General features: G+C 39.3%; 1 protein-coding gene across 4 annotated transcripts in view; it reads left to right on the top strand.

Moving 5' to 3' along the window:
- The window catches only part of UHRF1BP1L (UHRF1 binding protein 1 like), a 52,032-nt gene extending 29,982 nt beyond the window's left edge, over positions 1–22,050 (top strand). For 2 of the 4 annotated variants that reach the window (XM_029078729.2, XM_039914025.1), the window contains exons 10-22: positions 2,310–2,492; positions 3,377–3,495; positions 4,087–4,228; positions 6,941–7,134; positions 9,310–10,796; positions 12,581–12,756; positions 13,000–13,142; positions 13,269–13,391; positions 14,199–14,349; positions 16,720–16,976; positions 17,836–17,944; positions 20,428–20,624; positions 20,920–22,050. In XM_029078729.2, the coding sequence (XP_028934562.1) occupies positions 2,310–2,492; positions 3,377–3,495; positions 4,087–4,228; positions 6,941–7,134; positions 9,310–10,796; positions 12,581–12,756; positions 13,000–13,142; positions 13,269–13,391; positions 14,199–14,349; positions 16,720–16,976; positions 17,836–17,944; positions 20,428–20,624; positions 20,920–21,045 (3,407 nt within the window). In that variant the 3' untranslated portion in view covers positions 21,046–22,050. Of the gene's footprint in view, positions 1–2,309; positions 2,493–3,376; positions 3,496–4,086; positions 4,229–6,940; positions 7,135–9,309; positions 10,797–12,580; positions 12,757–12,999; positions 13,173–13,268; positions 13,392–14,198; positions 14,350–16,719; positions 16,977–17,835; positions 17,945–20,427; positions 20,625–20,919 lie in introns of all 4 variants that reach the window. The other 2 variants (XM_029078731.2, XM_029078732.2) reach the window with 2 other exon arrangements.
- The last annotated feature ends 3,802 nt before the right edge of the window (positions 22,051–25,852 follow it).

The following is a 25,852-nucleotide window of genomic DNA, read 5'->3' as shown; positions in this document are numbered from 1 at the left end:
ACATAATTATCGTGTATCTCAGTGCTGGGCACATAACAAGGGCTTAACACATACTACAATTATTATACTAAGTAATTTTGACTTTCTGTATAATTTTAAATACTTTTGGGAAAATGCATCTTAGATATTTCTCTTGAGGCAGGAACACCTCTAGAAGAGCATAATATTCTAAACTAATCAGTGGTATTTATTGAGTGTTTATTGGGTGCAGAGCATTGTACTTACTTCTTGAGATAATATAATACAACAGAGTTGATAGACACATTCCCTGCCCAGAACAATAATGATCTTTGTATATTTTCAGGCCAATATTCTAAAGTGTTTGAACCTTTGAAATGGAGATGGTGTAATAATCTCAGGGCTCACTAATCCAAGATAATTATGAATGAGAAAAAAACATCAATTTTAATATAAAGACCTTCACACAGAGTTTTCTCCATTATCGTGAGGATTGAGCTTTGCCCTGAGCTAGGGATCATCTCCCACTTTCCCTCTTTTTTAAATTTTATTAATATGGTATTTGTTAAGAATTTACTATGTGCCAGGCACCGTTCTAGGTGCTGGGTAGGTACAGTTTAGGCACAGTCCATGTACTATGAGGGGATCACAGTCTTAATCCCCATTTGACAGATGAGGACCCTGAGGTACAGAGAAATTAAGTGACTTGGCCAAGGTTACACAGTCAAGTGGCAGAACCAGGATGAGAATCCAGTCCTCTGCGCTCTTTCCAATGCTGCTTCCCTTGAACTAACACAGTCTTTATATGGGCTAGGGAGTACCTCTAAATATTACTTATCACTATAATCTCTTAAATCTTCCTCTATTCTGAAACTATTTCTGTTGACCTCCTGACAACTTTGGAAATTTTTCACACTGAAAAGCAAAGCCAAACCTCAAGTCCACTTTTAGATGTTCATACCATTCTGTTGCAGTAAAAAGTTAGAAATACGAATCTGTTACTGATTTAGATAAGTAGTTTTGGATATTTGGGGATTTCAGGCCTCTTCAGTCATCTTAAAAATAATTTCCAGAAGATCAATCAGTCAGTGGTATTTATTGAGCACTTAGTGTGTGCAGCACACTGTACCAAGTGCTTGGCAAAGACGCGATCTCAGTCCGCAAGAAGCTCCATTCTCTTCTTCAAGTTAATCATCCAATAAGAGATATCCAATAGGGATGAAGCCTTTTTCACATCTTCCCTTCCTTTTCCCCTATTTCTTTCCCTCTGCCCTCCCCTCTTCCATATTGCAGGGGATTTAGAAATGCAAATAGTGGGCCCTCTGGACTATAAGCTTGTTGTGGGCAGGGAGTGTGTCTGCCAGCTCTCTTAGGTTGTATTCCCCCAAGAGCCTAGCACAATGCTCTGCACACAGCACTCAATAAGTATGATTGATTGATTGATCGGGACAGAGCAATGGCCCACATGAACTCCGACAGTAGCAATGGGATCTTTGGAGGGACAGAAAAATGGTTGCCCTCCAGTCAATATGGATTTATCATCTCCTGGCAACTTTTTCTCTAGCAATCCGTTATGACTCATATCCCTGAATTTATCCCTTCTGTTCCAACTATGGATATGTTTTGTCATGCACTAATAATTCCTGCCTTGATAGAATGACCACTACACTGTAAGGAGCTTCCAGTCAATTCATGCTATTTATTGAGCGCTGGCTGTGTGCAGAGCACTGTGCTAAGTGCTTAGGAGAGCATAATACAATAGAGTTGGTAGATACGATCCTCGTCCACAAATTTCCCCTTTGGTAGGAACCAGTGTCTATCAATCTGAGCTAGCCTGGGAAGCACTTGCCTGTGTTTTCTGCCAAGTCAGCAGTATTGCTGACCTGGGGGTGGGCAAAGAAGATGCTCTGTGGAAAAGCTACAGGAAATCCTGCCAAGACATTGCCATTAGGCAGCCCTCCTTCCCACACAGGATTAGGGAATCCACCATGAACTTTACAGTAAAATCTCCTGCATTTGGGCCTCTTTATCGTAAAATTTGTGATTATGTAGCGTGAAGCTTCACCGCTCAGTCCTACTAGCACAGACCTTACTGTAAATGCAGTGAGAGAGAATGAATAGGGGAGGGGAGGACGCTGCCGATAGAAAGAGGAACGAAGGAAGGAAAGGGGGAGAAGTCTGAGACTGGGGGGAGGCGAACCCAAGAGCAGAGCAGAGAAAGTGAGTCAGAATAGGTATTGTTCTGCTCCACTGTTTCACTGCCTCTCTTTTAGATTTAAAGAGGCTTTATTACACTTGTTTTGGAGTGCTATAATTTACGTTATGAATGTAATACTGTTCAATATGTTCAGGAGACAGTTGTAGTCATTGGATGTGTTATAGTGATGCCACAAAAACCAAGAGTGGATGGGCCAAAGAATTATTACATGAGTTCACGTGCAATGTCGAACTGCTTAAGCAAGCTGTGGAGGATCATAATGCGGGTTCACCTCCTAAATCTCCAACACATGGTTCTCCTCAGCATGTACAAACAGGTAATATGCCTATGATGATATTACATTGTTTCCTAATATTAAACAACGAAGGAGGCTGGGGAGGTGAGAGAGTCATAGTGGTGGGAGCCACAACAGAGCAACGAAAGCCACAGAGAGAAAAGCGGTAGAAAAGAGCATCAGTTTAAGAAAGTTTAGTGGAAGAGAGGCAGAAAAGTCAAGTTTCATACTGACCATAGTCATACTGACTATGACTCAAAGTGAATTGCTACTCCTCTGTTGGCTGCCACACGTTGATTCGTCGTAATTGTGCCACAGATCACACCCTTGTTTTATATTAATTTGTTCTACACTGTGGGGGTAGATTTTTCTGGAACTCCCCCACCCCAAGAAAGAACTCAAGTTGTAGTACATGCATCTTTACCTCTGACACTGAACACAAGAAACAGTTTCCTCTGGCATCCATGGCATTCCATTTTCAGAGTAATGTTCTGTAATTCCAAAATCCTTAGTGAAAACATGGATTACAGAAAAGGTGAGTGTATTAACATAGTAAATGTGTATAGCTGGACATTATTAACCCGAATTATAGAAAATATTCTAAACAAAAGAAATTCCTCAATTTTAAATTGAAGTACTTTTGAGTATTATAAATATCAGCATTTTTACCCCGAAGCAAATAATGCCACTCCTCACCCATTCCTGAAGGTTTTCTAGATCTTAGTTGGTACAGGGTTTAGAGCCAGCCTAAACTTTGCAGGAAGTTGTGCTTTGATGCTTTTACGGGGTCTGTTCTTTGTGTAAAAGTAGAGGGATTATTTGAAAATTAATTGTATTTATCCAGCTTCTTTGTTCTGTAGTGAACGATGATACCTCATGACCTTGAGTAGATCTCAAGTGTCTAAAGAACCTTACTTTTCCCACAGGGAAAGAACCCATACCCAAAGGGACTTCCAGAACTCCTTTGCTATCACCTCAGCAACCAAAAGCCAAACTGATGTCAAGCTCCGTTGTGGTTAGACTTGCAGATTTCAATGTATACCAGGTAAATTGTATTTTTTAAATGGAATTTCTCCTGGTGCACCAAAATATTCACCGTTATTGGACAGCAAAATGCTTTGGGTCTAAAAATGTATCTCTAAGTATCTCAACTTTTGATAAAAAAGCTTTATCTTCGTTTTAACAAAATGCTACTTTAATTAGCAAACATAATCTATTATGTTTGCAAGGCATTGTTTTCATTTACTTTGACTAATCCAGTATAGTTTTTTTAATGTATACAATATAGACCCTAGAACAAATACTTGTGACAATGAATGGTAAATTTATATTTTTAATTTTTTCTAGGGGTTAGTTTCAAAGCCATTGGTATAAAAAAAATTATTTCTAAAAATCAGGTTACAGGTTAAATCATATTTTCTTGTGACGGTATGTCCCCTTAAAGAGGGAGAAATTGTAAAATGTCTTTAATATTATTTTGCAGTAGCTGTTCTTTAAAATGTGTGAGCTTTTTTTTTAAAAAAAAAAAAACAAACCTTAAAGTGCACCCTTTATTGCTCTAGTCATCCTGTGAAAGCACGTTTCTTCAGTTGAATATAAAAATAGTTCAGTTTCAGTAAACTCAATTCTTTTTCAGGTCTCTACAGCAGACCAGTGTCGTTCTTCCCCCAAAACCATGATTTCCTGCAATAAAAAATCTCTTTATCTTCCACAAGAAATGTCGGCTGTTTATATAGAGTTCACTGAATACTACTACCCAGATGGAAAGGATTTTCCCAGTAAGACTTGTTTATTTCTATTTCATCAAAACAGGATGATACTTATTAATACCTTAAAAAGTTAGAGATGAAAGGTGATTTATAAAGTGCTTTATAAGTTTGTGGAGGGATAGAGGTAGTAGAATTTATAGAACAAAATTGAAAGTTAAATTTTCTTCACCTGGAGAAGCTCAGTGTTGATTTCATATCCTTTAAATATTAGACAAGCTTTTGCAAAATATGTTTTTCATGGTAGTGATTGTTATTAACTAGGAAAGGCACATTTGAGGAAAATTTAGCTTATAACATCACATTTGAATCAGTCAGTGGTAGTTATTGAGCACTTACTGTGTACAAAGCACCATACTAAGCACTTGGGAGAGTACAGTACAACAGAGCTGAAGGACATACTCCCTGCCTGTAACAAATGTAAAGTCTAGAGGGGAGACTGCAAATTGAAATAGTGAATTCAGAGTTGTTTCAAGCTAAAATTAGAACCCTCATGACAAATTTTGCTTAGAGCAGACTGATCTGGCTATCAAAGATCAGGGAGCCATCTCATGACTAAAAGAAGAAGGGTGGGATAACTTTGTGGGGAACAGAGGTGAGGAGGGTTCCCTTTCCTCCTGGCAGTAGCGAGCATTTGCAATAGTGCCAAAGAATGTCATGAAATAAGAGTATGCCCCTCCTCCCTTCCCTGGTACAGAGTTGTCCCCCCAGTTCCACAGTACTTATGTTAATGTCCTTATACACTACTATTTCCCCCATCATCAACAGTGGTATTTATTGAGCAATTACTTGGGTAAAGCACTGTACTAAGAATGCAAATCTATAAGCTATTTTAATGTCTATCTCCCCAGTAGACTAAGCTTCTTGTAGGCAGGGATTTCATCTACCAACTCTACTATGTTGTATTTTCCCAAACATATTCTGCCTACAGTTAAGCAGTCAGTAAATATCACGGATTGATTGAGAGCCATATGCTTTCTGGCAGCAGTTTTAGAGGTGTTCTGCAACAGGGACTTAGTGGGAGCAAGGGATAGATTGTTGCCAGCCGACGCAAATCCTAGAGTGTCTGAAGTAGCCAAAGGCCTATATGTACGGGGTTAACTATGCAGTGTGGCTCAGTGGAAAGAGCCCGGGCTTGGGAGCCAGAGGTCATGGGTTCAAATGCCGGCTCTGCCACTTGTCAGCTGTGTGACTGTGGGCAAGTCACTTAACTTCTCTGTGCCTCAGTTACCTCATCTGGAAAATGGGGATTAACTGTGAGCCTCAAGTGGGACAACCTGATTACCTTTTATCTACCCCAGTGCTTAGAACAGTGCTCTGCACATAGTAAGCGCTTAACAAATACCAACATCATCATTATCAGGTTTATAAGTAACTCATTCGAAACACTGAATTGACAACTGTTTCTAAGCACTTGGGGCAAATTTACTTCATCATTGCATTCAAAATATCTAATTTTTAAACTGGATAAGAGCAAGTAAATTTTCTGGCATATGCATTATATGAGTATTTAATTAAGTTGATCGGAAAAATACGGCTTCATGTCCATAACTGCACTCCTTATCTTCCCAACAAAACCCAGTCCTCCCCCGACTTCTCCCATCAGCATAGACAGCACCACATCCGCCCTCTCTCATCAGCCCAGAAGCTTGGCATTATCCTCGGCTCATCTCTCTCATTCAACACACATATTCAATATGTCACTAATCCTATCGGCTCAACCTCCACAACATCGTTCAAGTCCACCCTTTCCTCTCCATCCAAATTGCTACCATGTAATCCAAGCACTTATCCTACCCTACCTTGATTACTACATCAGCCTTCTCGCTGACCTTCCTGCCTCCTGTCTCTTCCCCACTCCAGTCCCAACTTTATTCTGCAATGTGGAACATTCTTCTCCAAAACTGTTCAGCCCATATCTCCCCACTTCTCAAGAACCCTCCAGGGTTTGCCCATTTACCTCCACATCAAATAGAAACTGCTTACCATTGGCTTTGAAGCACTCACCTGACCACCTTCTACCTAACCTCTCTGCTTTTCTATTAGAAACCAGTCTGCATACCTCACTTTTCTATTGCTGATCTAGTCGCTGTGCCTTAATCTCGTCAAACTGCCAACCATGTGCCCACGCCCTGCCTCTGGCTGTGAATACCTTCCCTCTTCATATCTGAAGATGATCCCTCTCCCCACCTTCAAAACCTTATTAAAAACATATCTTCCCATGAGGCCTTCCCTGAATAAGCCCTCATTTCTCTTCTCCCATTCCCTTTTGCATTGCCCTTGCACTGGGATTGGCACCCTTTATTCACCCCTCTCTCAGCCCGACAGCACTGAAGTACATATCCATGATTTATTTATATTAATGTCTATTTCCTTATCTAGACAGTAAGCTCCTGGGCAGGGAATACGCCCACCAACTCTATTATGCTCTCCCAAGTGCTTAGTACGGTGCTTTGCACATAGTAAGCACTCAATAAATACCACTGATTGATTGGCTAAAAAGACTAGACCTAAATAAAAAACTTTGTTTATGAAGAACTTACGTTTGTTAGCTTTCGTGTCACTTGCCTAGGCTTTTTGAACTTGTATAAACTTTCTGAGTCCGGATAAAGAAAACATTTTGTGGGTAATAAATTGTTTTTTGTTACCATTTTCAGTAAAGAACATAATCCAGGGTTTAAAATTACATATTTTAAAACTTTTAAATGTTTTTTCTCTCTCTAGTTCCGTGTCCCAATCTTTATGTTCAGCTAAATGCACTGCAGTTTACTCTCGATGAGAGAAGTATCCTTTGGTTAAATCAGTTTGTGTTGGATTTGAAACAGAGTCTCAATCAGTTTATGGCTATGTACAAATTGAATGAGAGTTCAGAATCTGATGAGCACGTGGATGTTCGAGTTGATGGATTGATGCTAAAGGTACTGTTTGAAAGGACTGTGTATTTTCAGAGTAAAACATAACTTTTCTTGTAAAAGATTTAGCATTTATCACCTAGATTTAGAGTTTAAATGGATACAGTCTGTTGAAAACCAGTTGATTTGTTTGGTTTTCATTAGCAATTTGATATTTACTATTGTCTACAATTTTGTACTCATAATGACCTCTTGACCATTATCTTGACAAATGAGTCAAGTTGGTAACTGCTGTTCCCGTTTGACCATTTCATTGCTCATGATCTTCTCCACCACTAGATAGCTGTGCTACTTGAGATAAGTGAAATCTTAGGTAAAATGAAATGTGGGGAGTAGTTGGGGATTTAATATATGCATCCTTTTCCGATTTTCAGTACCTTGGCTGTGACTTCCCTGTACCAAGTTGGGATTTGTCAAATAAAGAGTTTATTTGATCCATGTAGATTGGCTTTTAAACTGTAAACAGGCTCCAGGAGGAATCTCTTTGGACTGGATTATCTTCACCAAACAAAAAAAAATTCAAAAATGCTGTACCTTTACTATTTTCTCCAACAAATAATTTTTTGCATAGCAAATTCACTCCCAAATTGTTCCCATTTCCTAACCAGCAACAAACACAGAATAGGCCATTACTCTTTGTCCAAACTCAGGTCAGTGGGCGAAATTCTCGAGTCTGAGCCTGAGGAATCCTAGCGGAGTGGGCATGGGCCAGCACTGCCACAGACTCGCTTGAACAAGGTTGGGGGATTGAGTACTGTATCATTAGTATAATGTTCTCTTCACATTTCAGTATGTTTCTTTAAATCCAAAAGGGCCCGAGGGCCTTAAAAAGTCATACTACATGTTAATTCAGGTTTTCCCATGTGCTAAGAGTCTGTGTGATTTTTAGGAGTGATAGCATTCTCTTGAGAACAAGGTTGATAGAGCCTGAGATTTCTTACTCTTTAGACCATCATTTTCTTGATAGAGATGATTCAGGATATTTAAATGTAAACTCATTAGGGATAACTGATCTTTTGGATAGTAAATGTTCAGTTTAGATAGTGGAAAATTGAGTCAGTTAATGTGTTGTCCCAAACTGAGGCTAGAACACATATTAATATTTTCTTAAAAAGACCAACCTAAAACACCACAATCAACAATACTGGGCAAGCTTCTGTTGCAGAAAACCTAATGCCATTTGGTTCTATTTCAGTTAACAGTCTGGATACTTAGATAATTGACTTTTTATTATAAGCCTCCTCAGAAATTACCTTTACTCTTTCAAACTACAAGCATGCTTAATTCCACTTGGTTTAATGCTTTCCTGGCAAGCAACAATGTTGTTTGAAGGATTAATTCATCGCGCAAGATGTCTGAAGTAAAAGAATAGAAGAGTGGCAGTAATAGTATTTATTAAGTGCCTACTTTGTGCAAAGCACCAAACTAAGCACTTGGGGAGTATGAAGCGTAGAAGTGGCCCATTCCCTGTCCAAAAGGAGCTTACACTCTCCTGGAATTTGTCTGGAAGGCAAACATAAAAATATTAACAAATGTTCTACTTATTTTTTAGAGTTCCACATATTTTACTTTTTTTCATTCAGGTTAAATAAAACAATTATACAAATTGTTATAGTTTTATGAATAAGGTTAATTTAGAAAGGCAGATACTATTGTAAAACCATTGAATACTACTACTTGTAATATTAGAACTGAGTGGGGAGGAGAGTCACAGGAAAACATAATATCACTTGAAGCTTATTCCAGAAGTTTTATTTTTAATTTTCAGTTATTGCCTTACTAGCTTCTCTTAGTCACATGATTCTCATATCACATATCAAAAAAAAAATCCTATGAAAATTAAGTTTCTAAAAATCACTGTGAAATCATACAAGTTAAAGAGTTATGGCTCTTGTAATTCTGGCTCTTGAATAATCTTATTTTCCTTTAATTTTGTATTTGCTGTAAGATTTTGTCTGTCCATGTTGTAGATTCATAAAGTGTTAAAATATGTAGTGAGTAGACTTGTAAGGTATGAGAAGAAGAGTTTCATGTTTAAATAAGACTTTTTTTGAAACTGTTTAAAGTTGTCCTTAATCAGCATTCCCTGAAAGACTTCTTCAAAATAACTCAGTTTTTTTAAAAACAAAAAAACTAGAGTAATTAATTATCTTGTGACTGGGTGTTTTTTTTTTTTTTCAGTTTATCATTCCTTCTGGGAAGAAATCAGAACACCATCAAGATCAACCACATGCACTTTCAATTCAGAGTTCTGAAATGATTGCCACAAATACGAGGCACTCACCAAACTGTAGACACTCTGATCTGGAAGCTTTATTCCAAGAATTCAAAGACTGTGATTTTTTCAGTAAAACCTACACCAGTTTTCCCAAATCTTGTGACAATTTTAATCTTCTGCATCCGATCTTTCAGAGACATGCTCATGAGCAAGATACCAAAATGCATGATGTTTATAAGGGATACGTAACCCCCAAGTTGAATAAATACACTCTTAAAACCTCTGCTGCAACTGATGTCTGGGCTGTGCACTTTTCTCAATTTTGGATAGATTTTGAAGGAATGAAAAGTGGTAAAGGACGGCCAGTAAGTTTTGTAGATTCTTTTCCCCTTTCCATTTGGGTTTGCCAGCCAACAAGATTTGCAGAGTTGCAAAAAGAGCCCCAGAGTTGTGATCCAGCACCTTTAAACATTTCCAAAAGTGAAAGTAGTGATCTAGCTGGTCGCTTGAAGCGCAAAAAACTCCTGAAGGAATATTACAGCACAGAATCTGAGCCCTTGACCAACGGTATTCCAAAACCACTTTTATCAGACTTACCTTCTGCATCTTCATCATCAGATGCGGATATCCACGTCCTTGTTCACGTTCAAAAGCACGTGAGCATGCAGCTCAATCACTACCAGTATCTACTGTTGCTTTTTCTCCATGAGTCCCTTATTCTACTTTTAGAAAATCTAAGGAAGGATGTGGAAGCTGTAACAGGTAAACCTGTCAAGGAGACATCCGTCTGCATCGGGATTTTGCTTAAAAGTGCCGAAGTGGCCCTGTTGCTCCACCCACTGGCTCCCGCAAGCACTTTTAAGCCTCCTGTTTCTGAAGGTGAAAGCCCTAGGGCAACTGACTTTTCATCAATGGAGTATGGAGATGCTCTTTCATCAGAAAGGAAAGCAGTTCCTAATGACAGGACTCGGATCAGTAGCTCAAATGTAAATTTCAGTTCCGATAGTAGGTCTATGAGTGTTGATCTCAGTCAAGTTCCTTTGAGGGATTCCTCTCTTTTTAAATCAGCCAGTGATACAAATCTGCAGAAGGAGATTTCTTTTCTAGATTACTCATCCGATAAAAGTTTAGGGAAAATAAATGAAAATGAAAGTAATAGACTACCAACGAGTGGCTCGGAAGAAGCTGACTCAGACTTAAATGACAAAAATAGCCTATGTTGCACTGATTCAACAAGGAAGAGGCAAGATCCAAGTGGTTTGTTAGTTGAGAAAGATGATGGTCAAAATGTTTTTTCAAATAATCTAACTGATAAAGAAAATGGAATCATCGACTTGGCCTTTAAAGATACAGACTTGGTACAGGACACAGCTGTACTCCCCCAGGACCAATATATCAGCAAAGATAAGGCAACCTCAGCTAGAATGCTTACCTCCCAGTCCTCGTTAAGGTAAGAAAGATTGAATAATTTACAGTTGAGTTTCTTTATTTCCATTAACCTATATGGACCAAAAAGGGATACTGCATACAAGGATCATCTTGAAAGTAATGACTTTTGAAACCAAAGCTTCAGAGGAGAGCTATTGAAAATTATGAGGAAAAATAAGTACCCCCTGACCATTTTATATTGGATCACTCTAGACCCATTAAAGATCATTGGTGCCCAAGTCCTGACCTACTGCTGGACTAGAGGGTAGAGGACAGAGGGCTCAATCTGTGCTCCATGTTTCATCCAAGCCGGGGTGTTTGGGGATTCCTGACCCCCTTTTCCAGGGCTACCACCCGTCTCCTGGAGTAGAGGGAGAGTGACACATGAAGAACAACTTGAGCCCTCTGCACCATTAGAGTTGGACCTGTTAGGTGCTTGTGACCTTGTGGGGGCAGAGAGGGGCCCCTCCTGGGAGCACCACCTGACATTACTATGCCCAAATTCTCTCCTTCCACAGGAGGGGAAAGTGGGTGAAGCGGTGCTACAACAATATTTAGAATTTGGGGATTGTATTGTTTCTCAACTAGGGAGGGAGGAGAGGAAGGGAAAGGGTAAGGGTTCATTTTAATGTTTAAGTAGTAGTGATTTTTATGGGTTTCTCTTTAGCACTCCTTCCACTCGACCCCCTCCCCCTACCACATCCCTCTTTGACTGTAAGATCTTTGTGGTCAGGGACAGTCTTGGTTTTGTTTTCTTTTATATTTCCAAGTGTTTGCAGTGCTGTGAACAAAATAGGCACTCAACAAATATTTGTAATATTAGAGTCCTGGCATATTTATTTTGTGATAAGAAAGGACTTATGAATTGTCTGCCGAAGAGGTGTCGGGTGCTTAACTGGGAATGATATACTGGGACATTAAAGAAACTGAAAATTAGTAGCAGTAGGATTTTAAGTACCTACTGTGTGCAGAGTACTGTACTAAGTTCCTGGAAAAAGAGTACGCAGATAAGACCCAGTGCCAAGAGTAAGGGGTGGGTAAAGGATCGGTGACAGAAAAGGACAGATGAAAAAGCAAAAGATAAAGGACAAGGGTGATGATAGATACACCAAGGGTATTAAGACATTATATGGCAGGAGGGGCAAGATTTTAGTCCAACAGTAACAAAAGTCACAGTATTTCCAGTGCCTGTAAGGTTGAGAGGCTGTTCTTCCACTATTTTGGAGTACTTTCTGGACTGCAGCTGGGGCTGACCTAAGTCCTGGAGACATGGGGTTGAGGGGGAAGCTTCTCTCCCGTGCAGCTGACCCTCATGATCCACTTTTTGGGGACTGATTGGGAACTCAACCTGCTGCCACTGTTTGAGGCCTGCCCAGCTTTGAGCAGGGACCTCAGGGACTCCAAAGGCATGGGAGCCCTTTGTGAAAAGTCCTAAAGAGCTTGTCTGACTGAAATAAGACTATTTAGACTATTTTCAAATCCTCATAGGAGAGAATGGACATAGAGGACTCTTTCAAAAACATTCTGAAGAATTATGTGGAGGAATTGTAGATTTTAAAGTGATGAAATTATGCAAGCCAAACCTTGAAAATGTCTTGAATTCAACAGAACCTCAAGCCACTGAGACAAAGATATTATATGTTTTTTGGTCCACTTTCAAGTTTACATTATCTTTCTGGCATTAAGTAAAAAACTTAGACTAGATGTATAGGTATATTTTAATTTTGTGAGGTTGGACAGAATTTATCTTTCTAGAATACTGTGTTATGAGGGCTAATTTCCTAATTTTTTTTGTATGTTAAAAAGTGTAAAGCCTAAGGACCGCTGCCAGTCCAACCAGCCTGCATTCTCTGTTGCTTATAAGAACATGAAGAGAAGCTCTTCACAGGTCTCATTGGACACCATTTCAATTGACAGCATGATGCTGGAAGAACACTTATTAGAGAGTGATGGGAGTGATAACCATATCTTTTTGGAGAAAGGTAAACTTTTGCTTTCTGGTCATTTTTTCCAAAATCATTAGCGCAAGGAGCTTTATGATTATCTTAGACTCTCCGGTAAGTAGTTTTATTTTATTTTACTTTTTACCATAGGCTGAGATGGAGATGGGCTGGGAGGGAATTGTTATCGCCAGAACCGATCAGCTCCTATCTAATTATTCTGGAGCAAGCTCAAATTGGGAAGTGGATTTCATTACTTTACTACTTTCTGTCTTTTTGATACAGGAATTGAAGATCTGTCGACTATAAGTTATCAGAGTCAAGCAGAAAGTTCAAATGTAGGGTCCAGGATTGGAAATTGTGGTGAATCCTCTCCAGATGCCATTAGTGCAACCTCAGAAAGTGCTCAAGAGAACAATGAGGACCTGGTAATATTTGGAGGATCTTTTAAAATAAATGTAATATGCGATAATTGGCAAAATATTTACCTGCTTTTGTTAGTCAGTATTTGTGTAAAGGACTTGAAAAGTTTTATTATGCTTCCTTTTTCCTAGATACATTTTTCACAAATATTTCCTGAAGCGGTTGCACATGTTGAAATACATTTTCTACCCTTTCAGAAGCTGTCCGCAGAACTAATTAAATTTTGTCACTTGATGCCAAGATTTAAAAAATCTGTGCGTATTTTTTATACTGAAATCATTTTTATCTAAAACTTCCCCAGTAGTAACCGCAAACATCTTTTTTTAGGTTCTGTTTTTTCATTTCTCCCCACATTATGGAAATTTGCCATCCACGGCGAGTGACTCTAGCATGGGATCCAGAAGACTGAAATATGATCATTTTACTTATTGCTCTCTGTTGACTTCATACTGATCCTGTTAATGTATTTGTTCTTACGTATTGAGTAGACATACTTTCAAAACCAGTTCCCCTTAGTTGATATTTCAAAAGATTTTAAAACTTATTCGGAGATCTCAAAAATATGAATTGTCTTTCTACATGCTTGTGAGGTAGTTGCAAGAATGACTAGATTTGGTGACAAGAAAATTGTATAACTTCTTAAGTATTTCACAGCAAGCATGCAACAATGTAGAATTCCTTCTACCCTGCAGTATGCACAGGCTCCTGGATAACCCTGTGTGTCAAATCAGAATACATTTTCAGGAAAGTAAAAACAAACAGCACTGTATTGTTTGCTTATGAAGAGAAGCTTTTTTTTTTTATTATTTCATGATATTTCCCAACCAAGTTGAAAATGCCACTGTGGGCTCATGAAAAAGGACTTGGCATAGAATCAAAGATGAAATAAACCACTATTGATATAATATTGATTTAGCAATGCACTTAAATCTGCCAAATGGGTGTTCAGAAATGGCAAAAGGTAAACTTTCTCCACAGAAAATGTAATTTAAGATTTCAAAGTCATTCAACTTGAATTTTGGATTTATATTTCTGTTCTTATTTTCTGTGTCTATTAATAGATATCAGTTGTAGTGTTTAAAATCATGGGTGTAAATGGTGAAATTGACATCAGAGGTGAAGATACAGAAATTTGCCTTCAAGTGAACCAGGTGACACCAAGTCAATTGGGCAACATAAGTGTTCGGCATTATCTCTGCAACCGCCCTGTTGGTAAGGATTTTAATTATTTTGATATGGCTCACAGAGTCTAGTTTGAGGGCCATTCCTCTGTGGTTTTCATGACACAGTAAGATTTGTCACAGATCTTTTCTTTGATACTAATAATATTCATAAGAAGACTTCTCTTTAGTTTCAAAGAGGAAATACTGAAATGGCTGCCTAGAGTTGGGGAAAATTAATAGGGGAAGGCTTCCTGGAGGAGGTAAGATTTCAGGAGAGTTTTGGAGATGGGGAGAGCTGTGAATTGGTGAATTAAGAGGGTGAGGGAGTTCCAGGTAGGGTTAATGATATAAGCAGTACTTTGAAAGCAGGAGAGTTGAGAGAGGTGTATTTAGAAGGATCATTTAAGAGGAATAAAGAGCAGATCTGGGGAAGAGACATTATTATGGAGAGGATTGATGCCAACGGTGAAGAGTTTCTGTTTAATATGAGGGGAACTCAGTAGTCACTCAAATAATTTTAAGGAGTGGAAAGATATAGTTCAAATGACGCTTTAGGAAATGATCCGGACAACAGTAAAATAAATTAAATCGAGGCTGGGAGACCAGTGCAGAAACTGCCTGTGAGATCATAATAAAGGTATTTAAGATAGATATAGTACAATCAAATTGGACATAGTCCCTGTCCCAGATAGTAAGGGGGAGGGAGAGCAACTATCGTATCCCCATTTTTACAGAAGTGGAAACAGGCACATAAAAGTTAAGTGACTTGCCCCAAGGTCACAGAGCAGGCAAGTGATGAAGTCAGAATTAGAACCCAGGGCCTCATATTCCCAAGCCATGCTGTTTTCTTTCCACTAGGCTTTGCTTTTCTTCAACTGGGTCGAGATCTTGAACCAGGGTAGTAGTTGTCTCTGTGGGGAGGAAGGGGAGGATCAAATAACCAATGGCATTTACTGAGCGCTTACTTTGTACTTGCATTAAGTACTCTGCACTGTACTAAGTGCTCAAGGGAGTACAGTGTAACAAAGTTGATAGACATGTTCCCTGCCCACAAGGAGCTTACAGTCTAGAGGGGGAGATAGTAATATAAATGAATACATAAATAGTAGAAATGTTTAAAAGTTCAGTAAAATCATCATAAATAGTATTTGAGTGTCTACTTTTAAATACGGTATCTCACTGTCATGGGGACATAGAGAAGAAACGTTAGGGGCAAAATTTGCTCTAAAAAGCTTACAGTAGAATTACACTGTTGGTGCTGGGAGATAATTTTGGAAGAAGAGAGCAGCAGCAATTGTTTTCCGGTCAGGATTTCTAGATGCTCCCACTCATTGTTCCTCCCTGAAATGGCAGTTATCTATGATGGGCATTGTCATTTGTGTAGTAGTTCAGGGAGGATTTTCTCCTTCTACCTCTTACTCCCTTACTCTTAAAGGGATAAGAATGCTCCACATTTCTAAGCCTGAATCTAAGTAGGAGGGAGAACAGATTGAATCCATATGCATTCACATTGGACTCTCCCAAGTGTTTAATACAGTGTTCTCCACACAGTAAGTACCCAGTCAATATGGTTGATAGTAAAATGAGATTTTTACTGTCAAATCATATTTACTGAGTCATCTGAACCACAATTGAATAAGCACCCAATAAATATGGTTGATAGTAAAATGAGATTTTTACTGTTAAATCATATTTACTGACTCATTTGAACCACAGTTGAATAAGCACTTAAAAATTAGATTTTTACTATCAATCATGTTTATCGAGTGCTTATTGTATACAGAGCACTGTAGTAAGCACTTGGAAGAGTCCAATGTGAATGCATACGGATTCAATCTCTGTTCTCCCTCCTACTTACAGTGTGAATCCCATTTGGAATTTGATTAGGTTGTATCTACCATAGTGTTTATGAGAAGCAGCATGCCGTAGTGGATAGAGCACAGGCCTGGGAGTCAGAAGGTCATGGGTTCTAATCCTGACTCTGCCACTTGTCTGCTGTGCGGCTTTGGGCAAGTCACTTCATTTCTCTGGGCCTCAGTTACTTCATCTGTAAAAAGGGGATTGAGACTGTGAACCCCACGTGGACAGGAACTGTGTCCAACTCAATTTGCTTGTATCCATCCCAGCACTTAGTACAATGCCTGGCACATAGTAACAAATACCATCATTATTATTATTACAGTGCTTGGCATGTAGTAAGCGCTCAACAAAGACCACAGTATTTAAGAGTTGTAGAAATGTTTCCTGCTCACAAGGAGTTTATAGTCTCACTTACAGTCCTATTAAATTGTTTATTTGTTTTCATTTGGGGTGAAAATGATCAAAAACTTGAAACCACCTTTTTATGAAAAATAATTGGAATTATGTTTGTGTTGAAAAGTCTAAATTTCAGTTTGTTGTTGGTTGTTTTTTTTAATAGGTTCAGATCGCAAAACTGTACTTGGTCTTGCTAAATCTTCACCAGAGATTACACTTAGGTTTGAAAGTGGGCCTAGTGCTGAGATACACTCTCTATTAGCAGCCAAAAATGGATTTCTTCAGTGCCATATAGAAAATTTTAGCACCGAATTTCTAACATCCTCCCTTATGAACATTCAACATTTTCTTGAAGATGAAGCAGAAGCAACAGTTATGCCAATGAAGATACAAGTTTCCAACGCAAGGATAAATTTAAAAGTATGTGAATCAAGAGGTATTTTAATATTTTGCACCAAGAAATTAGATGTTAACAAGCTTGGTCAGATCAGCAGTCCATCCAACCTAATACACTGTCTCTAATGGTGGCACTTTGCTGTGTATGTCATTTATTTTGATGGGCTCTTGGGAGTTAAACATTAATGGTCTGAGTGTTGGGCAGGCTACTTTTGTTCTGCAGCTCTTTTAATCAGTCAGTAGGGGTTTTTTTGAACCCCTATTTTGTGCAGAGCACTGTATTATTCAATAGTATTTATTGAGCGCTTACTATGTGCAGAGCACTGTACTAAGCACTTGGAATGTACAATTGGGCAACAGATAGAGACAATCCCTGCCCATTGATGGGCTTACAGTATTAAGCACTTGGGAGCGTACAATGGAGCAGAGTTGGTAGACATGATCCCTGCCCACCAGGGGCTTACAGCGAACAGGGGGAGGCAGACGTTAAAATAGATTACAGATCGAAGAAATAGTCACAAATAAGAATATTTACATAAGGGCTGTGGGGCTGGGGAGAGTGTCAAGGTGCTTAAGGCACACATAGCCAGGTGCACAGTAGCTGCAGAGGGAAGGGTGGGTATGGGAAATAAAAGGCTTAGTCTGGGAAGGCCTTTTGGAGGAGATGTGATTTTAGGAGGGTTTTGAAGGTGGGGAAAGAGGTGGACTGTTTATTATTACCATAAAAGCTTTTACATGTTGAACAACAAATCTTACTAGGCAATGAAAATCATGTTTTTACTGAAGTCTAAAATGTTTATGAATTAAGTGTTCATTTCATTTTACGACTGACCAAGTTAGGGACAACATATAAAATATTGTGTGCTATTACTTTTTGCTCTAGGATGACAGTCCACGGAAGACTACCTTAACGCCACAACCAGCTCCTGTGATGTTACATATTGATCACCTAATTGTAGAGAGGAATGATGATGGTTCTTTCCATATCAGAGGTGTGTATGAAATGAATATTAAGCAAAATGTCTTAAGAAAAACATAAGTAAAAACATACCTACTGGGAAATCAACTTCAACTACTATTCATTTAGTTCTTTCTGGCTTGTGGTAAGGATAGACTTTCAGCAGATTTTGTAAATAACTTGCTACATAGTAGGATTAATGGTATTAACACTTAACTGAATGTGAAGCGTTATGTTAAGACCTGGGGCTCCCTGCAAATGGTCAATGTGTGATGAATGAAATGGAAACATCAGTAAGGATCATGGTATTTTAGTTATCATTTGTGGGTGTTTTTTTTTAAAAAAAAGGTTGCCAGGTTCATAAATGATCAGACATATACATTCATTTGAAAAGAAACAAACAACACATAGCTGTCCTAACAAAAATGACTGAAACTTTTATCTTTCATCTTGCTCTTATAATATCTGCCTTATTATAATTATTGGGTAACAGCATTTAAGTATCTATTAAGAAAAGAATAAACTATACATTTGCCCAGAAACTTAACCGTGCTGTTTCAATATACCAATTTTAGCTTTGAAAGTGCTTGGCTCCGTTGTCCGTATCGTTCAGATAGATAATGAGATCCACCAGGATTCTCCTTTCTTCTCCATCCAAACAGCCACTCTGCTGGGATTGTCTCTATCTGTTGCCAAATTGTACATTCCAAGCGCTTAGTACAGTGCTTTGCACATACTAAGCGCTCAATAAATACTATTGAATGAACGGTGCAGGCACTTGTCAGATTTCAATTGAACTACATTATCAGCCTCCTCACTGGCCTCCCCACTGCCCAGTCTCTCCCATCCTCCAGCCCATGCTTCACTTTGCTGCCCAGATCATTTTACTAAAACGTTACTTTGCTCACATCTCCCCACTTCTCAAAAACCTCAATGTACATGTCTCCTATTCCTTCTTCTTCCTCTTTGTAAATCTCTGTCTCCTATACCAGATTATAATCTCCTGGAGGGCACAAGTAAATATCTGTTGACTCGATTATTCTCGCCCAAGCACTTATTAGTACACGGGGGTACTTAGTAAATACTATTAATTTATCATGATGACGTTCGTATTTTAGATTTATGCACTTTTAAAAACTTGAAGCTGTTTAGGCTTTTAAAAAATGTTTGCATCTAATAGAATATTGTACTGTAAAGGATGTAAAATGTCCTTTAATTTTACGGCTATTTTGTAACTTCATGGCAGAGTCATCAAGGGAATGAAATTAAATGCTAAGGGAAGAAGCAGTCGAAGGCAACTATATTGGAGCAAGGATGTGGTTTCTAATTTGAATCCAGCCAGCTAATGCCATCATTGTCAATATCCCAATTCTTTATAAAATGCCCTTCACTTTGCACCTACTGTATATTTTAACATTTACACTTGTACACCCACTATGCCACCTACTGAATTAGGTTTTGGGGAAAATACTGTGAAAATTAGCACATATTCTTCCTCTCCTCAAGATGCTCATTATCTAAAATAGGGAAAGATTTACTTTGCAAAATTGTGGAAAAAGCAATAATATCTAATATCCCCCTCTTCATATCTGACATATAATTACTCTGTCCAAAACCTTATTGAAGGTACATCTCCTCCAAAAGGCCTTCCCTGACTAAGCCCTCATTTCCTCTTCTCCCACTTTCTTCTGCCCTGATTTGCACCCTTATCCACCCATACCCCACAGCACTTATGTACATATCTGTAATTTATTTATATTGTCCATCGCCCCCTCTAGATTGTGAGCTCATTGAGAGCAGGGACTGATTCAACCAACTCTGTTATTTTGTACTCTCCCAAGCGTTTAGTACAGTGCTGTGCACACGGTACATGCTCAATAAATGCGGTTGATTGATCTAATTATGATGAACACAGACCTTCAGCGACAGTTCAGGTCAGATAGTCCACATGCCACCAAAGCCAACTTCTGCCTGAGGTTTCCCCTAGCCAGCTCTTTAATACTCTCCTTGTGGCTGTAGGGATCAGTCTTCTCTTCCGGGTGCCAGTGGGTCCAGCAGTAGGTATCTGCTGTAGTAGTAGTAGTAGTCCAAGAGTTGTGTTGTCAGAGCGATTTTAGACCTCCCGACTAGTTCTCCATAAATCTTCCTGCAGTTATGGGGGACCTAGTTGTCCTACCTTAAGAGGAGGGGCAGTTATGTGCTTGTGTTTGACTTTCATCCCGTCTTCAAATCCTCGATCCCTTACTTGCCATTGGTAATCCCTTCCTACCCTTTGCCCTTGGAAATAGAAATAGTGAAGAAAAGCAGGAATGTGTGAAACACTTCCTGGCCTGCGTCTACAGCCCATTTGCCCGGCAGAGGTTTGCATTAATCAGTGACTACCTGTCAGCCCATTTTTAAAGTTGTGAAAGTAATACAGATTACTTTCTGTAAAATTAACAATATAGTAGAAACAGGCTAATATACGTAGATCTTATAGCTAAACCTTTTGAATCAATAGTATTTTCTTTTGATCAGATTCTCAGATTCTAAATACCAGTGTTGGGAAGAAAACCATCACAAGTGATACAGTGCAGCAAACTGGTGGAAATAATGAACTTCTGAAACAACAAACCTGTGTGTCTCAAGCTACACAGACATCTGCAGAAGTTCCTGGACCTTCTAGTTCAGTAGAACATCCTCCTAGGAATTCCAATGACCTTGTCAGAAAACAGGTAACAGGCAAATGAGTTGTCATTTACAGTTTTAGTAGGTATCATTAAAATGATGAAAACAATGAAATATTTTCTGGAGATCGTCATGCCTGTATATTTTTGGTTTGTACCCGACTATTTAGAAATATTGCATGGAGAAGAGGTAATAGGAAAATGAGTGGTCATTTAATCAAAATATTTTTTGGAGATCATCATGCTTCCCTGTATTTTTGGTGTGTATCCAAATATTTAGAAATGTTGTTTGGAGAAATTTTTAATGATTAAATGCCCTTATTTTCTAAATGCCTCATTTCAGCTCCTTGAAGAAAATGAATGTCTGAAACAGGAGCTGGCAAAAGCAAAAATGGCTCTTGCAGAGGCCCATATGAGAAATGATACTCTACTCCATCAAATAAAGAAGATGACAAGTGAACCTCAGTAGTGGCAATCAGATGTTCAGATTACTGCACTCACCTCGGAAGGGCTGCACTTACAGTACAGGACTTCTGAAGGACTCTTGCCTTTTCTTGCACATTGGAATGATGACTTCCAAAACAAATCTTAAAAGAATTAAGTTCAAATTATTTCATCAATCCTTTTTATTATTTTTTTTTGGGTGTGACTTTCTTTTAATGCTATTGCGATGCAGAGAAGTTTATTAATACTGTATAATATCCTTGGAATTGAATAAAAACACTCTCAATTGGAGCCTCATTCAAAGAATTTATGATTCAATATACGCTAAAACAGACCAATATATGATTTCCCCAATTCAAGTAATTTTACCACTTGTTATAACCACAGTTATAAATATTAAGTTTCAGATGTTTATGTAAACGTAAAATAAAACGGGGGTTGCATTTGCACTGTTCACACAATAATGTATTTAAAGCTGTAGCTATTCAGTTATTGTAAAAAGACCAATCAGATCAATCACTTGTATAATAGATCTCTTTGAAAACTTTGGAAAATCATCACCTGTTGAACTTGTGAAGCAACATGAAAATGTGAAGAGAATAGTTTAATGGGTGAGCTGTATAAACCTTCAGCTAAAAGGTACAGTTGTAAAAAGAAGCACAAAACTGTATAAAATGAGTAAAATTTTAGAGTATGCTTCTAAATTTTAAAACCACAAATTGTACATTCCTTTGAGAAAGCAGTAAATGAATAATTTATTTATCTTGTTTAATTTGACGGTATTTGTAACTTGAAAGGTTTTAATTAATATTATTTATGATTTCTTGAAACATGCTTCCTTTACATTAGGGGTTTTGATGAAAGTCTTGTTTTCACACACAATAGACTTTCTCATAACTGTTTCTCTAGTACCCTAGTGGACTTTATCCCTATTGAATTTATAGAGATGGTTTTTCATTAAAGCTTTATGTGGAATGTATAAAATTTGCTGTGATCGGAATAATTGGTAAAATTTGAAGTTGGAATTTTACTTGGGTCTATTATGGTTGTTACTATTATTATTGTTATGGTATTCGTTAAACACGTACTCTGTGCCAAGCACTGTACTAAGTGCTGGGTTAGAGAAAAAAATAATCAGATTGGACTCAGTGGCTGTCCCACACAGGGATCACAGTCTGTGTAGAAAGGAGAACAGGGTTTAGTCCCTATTTTGCTGATGAGGAAACTGAGGCACAGAGAAGTTGTGATTTGCCCAAGGTCACCCAGGAGGTAAGTGTCAGAACCAGGATTAGATCTCAGGTTTCCTGACTTCCAGGCCTGTGCTCTTTCCTCTACGTCACTGTGCTTCTCTCTATATAAAATTATTTTTGGGAGAAAGTTGTGGACTTCAAAATAGAGTTACAAAAGCTTTTAAGAAATACAGAATCTTAGGAACAACTTTATCAAGTAATTGTGGATTTAAAAAATTGTCTAGCAGCTCTCCATAAAAAAAAACACTAATTCCTACTACTCCCCAAGGTTCAACTGTAGGCAGCACTACAGAAGCTTTCATTATGTAAAGCTTGGGCATTTTAAAGCAATTTGAGGCAGTTTATTGTGCTTTTCTAGGTTGGATACTGTTCTAGTGGCTGAGAAGCAATGTGGCTAATGGAAAGGACATGGGCCTGGGAGACAGAGGACCAGGTTTCTAATTCTGGCTCTTCCACTTTTCTGTTGGGTGACCATAGGCAAGTCACTTAACTTCTCTGAGGCTAAATTCAGTTGACTGTAATATGAGGATTAAAATACCTGTTCTCCCTCCCACTTAGACTGAGCCCCATGTAGCACAGGGACTGTGTTCAGTCTGCTCATTTTGTATACTCCATAACTATAATGCTTGATACCTAATAAGTGCTTAACGAATGTCATAGTATTTTACTGGGAGGAAAAAAAGAGCATATTTTGTTTGCAGGAAACTCAGGTTTTCTAGATCCCCTGAAAAGAATATTTTCACTTGTAATAATACATATTATCTCTTTTCATTGCCACAAAAAAGGGAACTTTAATGTTTTAGGAGTCTCTTGTTTTTAATGATAACCTTTGCGTTGTGTAAGCTGGTTTATGTCCCTTTCACTCCATAGGTCAAAGATCACAGATGATCTCCTTTTTGTTAAATCCAGTGGTCTCTACTCCATCTTAATCCCCGACCTCTCAGCTGTCTTCGACACTTATCAACCACCTCCTCCTGGAAACAGTATTCAACCTCGGGATCACTGACACTGTCCTCTCCTGGTTCTCCTCCTATCTCTTTGGTCACTCATTCTTACTCTCTTTTACGGGCTCCTCCTCTACCTCCCATCCTCAAACTGTGGCATCCCTCAAGGCTCAGTTCTGGGTCCCCTTCTGTTCTCCATTTATACCCCTTTCCTTGGAGAACTCATTAGCTCCCACGGTTTCAACTACCACCTCTATGCGGTTGTTCCCCAAATCTATAGCTCCAGCCATGGTCACTCTCCCTCTGCAGTCTCGCATTTCCTCCTGCCTTCAAGATAGCTCCATTTGGATGTCCCACCGACATCTCAAACTTAACATGTCCAAAACAGAACTCCTTTTCTTCCCACCCAAACCCTGTGTTCCCCTTGAATTTCCTGACACTGTAGACGGCACCTACATCCTTCCTGCCTCACAAGCCTATAACCTTGGTGTTCTCCTTGACTCATCATCCTTGACTCACATGGGGCTCACAGTCTTAGAGAAGCAGCCTCGCCCAGTGGATAGAGCATGGACCTGGGAGGCAGAAGGACCTGCGTTCTAATCCTGGCTTGCCACTAGTCTGCTGTGTGACCTTAGGCAAGTCATTTAACTTCTCTGTGCCTGTCCATTTTACTGTGTCCAACCTAATTACTTTGTATCTACCCCAGTGCTTAGAACAGTGCCTGGCACATAAGTGCTTTAAAAATACTGTAAAAAAAAAAAAAAAGGAGGAAGAGTGGGTATTTCATCCCCATTTTGATTGAGAAAACTGAGGCAAAGAGAAGTGGTTTGCCCAAGGCCACGTAGAAGGGGCGGAGCTGGGTTTAAAACCCAGGCCCTCTGACACCCAGGTCTGTCCCCTTTCCAGTAGGCCAAGCTGCTTGAAAAACAGTGAAGTTGGAATATAATGTAACTATTATCAAAAATGATAGGACTGCTAGCTCTGCTCATCTAAAATATTAAATAATAATGCTCTGTCCATAAAGTGCTCAATAAGTACCACATTGATTCTATTTCTGTCTTTAGCAAAGCCAGAGAATCATTGGTTACTGCAAGGACTCCCTGACCCTGCAGCGGATGGAACCCCACTGCTCAGATGCGGTAGGTAGTTACAGATGGGATACAGCGTGGCTTATTTGCCAGCTATTGGGCTTCAAGGTTAATTGGGTGAAGCAGGCTTACTGTATGGACTGCTCCTCTCAGATGGACCATCTGCAAGAGGGTATCAGAACAAGAAGGAGCCAAGAGCAAGCCTGGCTTAGCCTTCCTCCCCTCCTCGCCCTCATTGCCTTTGAAAGCATGCATGCTTCACAGTCAGACTTCAGAACTCTGCCCATCCTGGATTTTCCTCTGCAGATAGGGTCTCAGTGGCTTCAGGCATTTGCACCTCTTTGTCCTCATGGCCACACCCCTGTATCTTCTCTCCTGGAGGCGGAGAGTTCGGGGCCTTCCATGGGGCCAGAGTCTGTGAGCAGGGACCCTGTGCCCGCCACAAGAGATGTGTGCCCTGATGACTGTCAGCTCCCAGGTGGGCTTGGCTCTTCCCAGAATGCAGAACTAGCCTGTGAGGGCTTCCCCAAGTGTTCACGGGGGGTTTTCTCGGAGTTCTTGTCCCGTTTCAGAGTCTTCATGGGGTCCTCCTACCCTTTCCTGGCAAGAGTTTCCCTGTGAGTAGAACTGTATACACTGATTCCAGCTTCAGGGCCACTTGTTCCATCAAGCTTGGCAACCTGGAATAAGTTGCATAGTAGTGGGCTTGCTGCCCAACCTAAAAAAAGCTGGCACTTAATAATAATTATGGTGTTAAGCACTTTGTTCCAGGCACTGTTCGAAGCGCTGGGGTGGATACAAGCAAAACAGGTTGGACACAGTCCCTGTCCCGCGTAGAACTCGCTGTCTTAATTCCCATTTTACAGATAAGGTAACTGAAGCACAGAGAAGTGAAGTGACTTGCCCAAGGCCATACAGCAGACAAGTGGCAGAGTAGGGATTAGAACCTATGACCTTCTGACTCCCAGGCCTGTGCTCTATCCACTAGGCCATGCTGCTTCACATCCCTGATAAATGATTTTGGTATGCACTCATTCTGCTTTACCGTGATGGTGATGGGGAAAGAGAGACAGTGCCTTCCTCGGTGACCGCACTCAGCATCATGGAGTGGCAGGGTCTTGGCAAACTTGTCTGGGCAAGAACTTTTGCTTCCGAGTTGCCAAGACCCAGGACTACTGATGCCATCAGATGGTTTGTGAGGAATATGAAAACATCACAGATGTTTTGGTGTTGCTCCCAGGACTTCTAAAACACTATTTTAAAGCCATGAATAGCTTATACCCTCTACAGTATATAGAATCTATATACAGTATATACACTGTAAGCGCTCAATAAATGCGATTGAATGAGTGGTATATATATATGTATATACATACATAGTATCAGAAAGTCCAAGGGGTTTTGGATAAAATTAAACTAAGACATCAATTCTGGATAACTACAGGGAAAGATAGAGAAGTTGGAAAAAAAAGTGATGTTCGAACCATGAAAATGAATGAATATTAAGGGAGAAAACCAGAAACTCTCCAAGTATGTTGTCATGGGTGAGG

The sequence above is a fragment of the Ornithorhynchus anatinus genome, chromosome 14 (assembly GCF_004115215.2).
Source record: "Ornithorhynchus anatinus isolate Pmale09 chromosome 14, mOrnAna1.pri.v4, whole genome shotgun sequence".
NCBI lineage: Eukaryota > Metazoa > Chordata > Mammalia > Monotremata > Ornithorhynchidae > Ornithorhynchus > Ornithorhynchus anatinus.
Note: the sequence above shows the minus strand (reverse complement) of the source record. Positions and strands in the feature narration are given on the sequence as shown.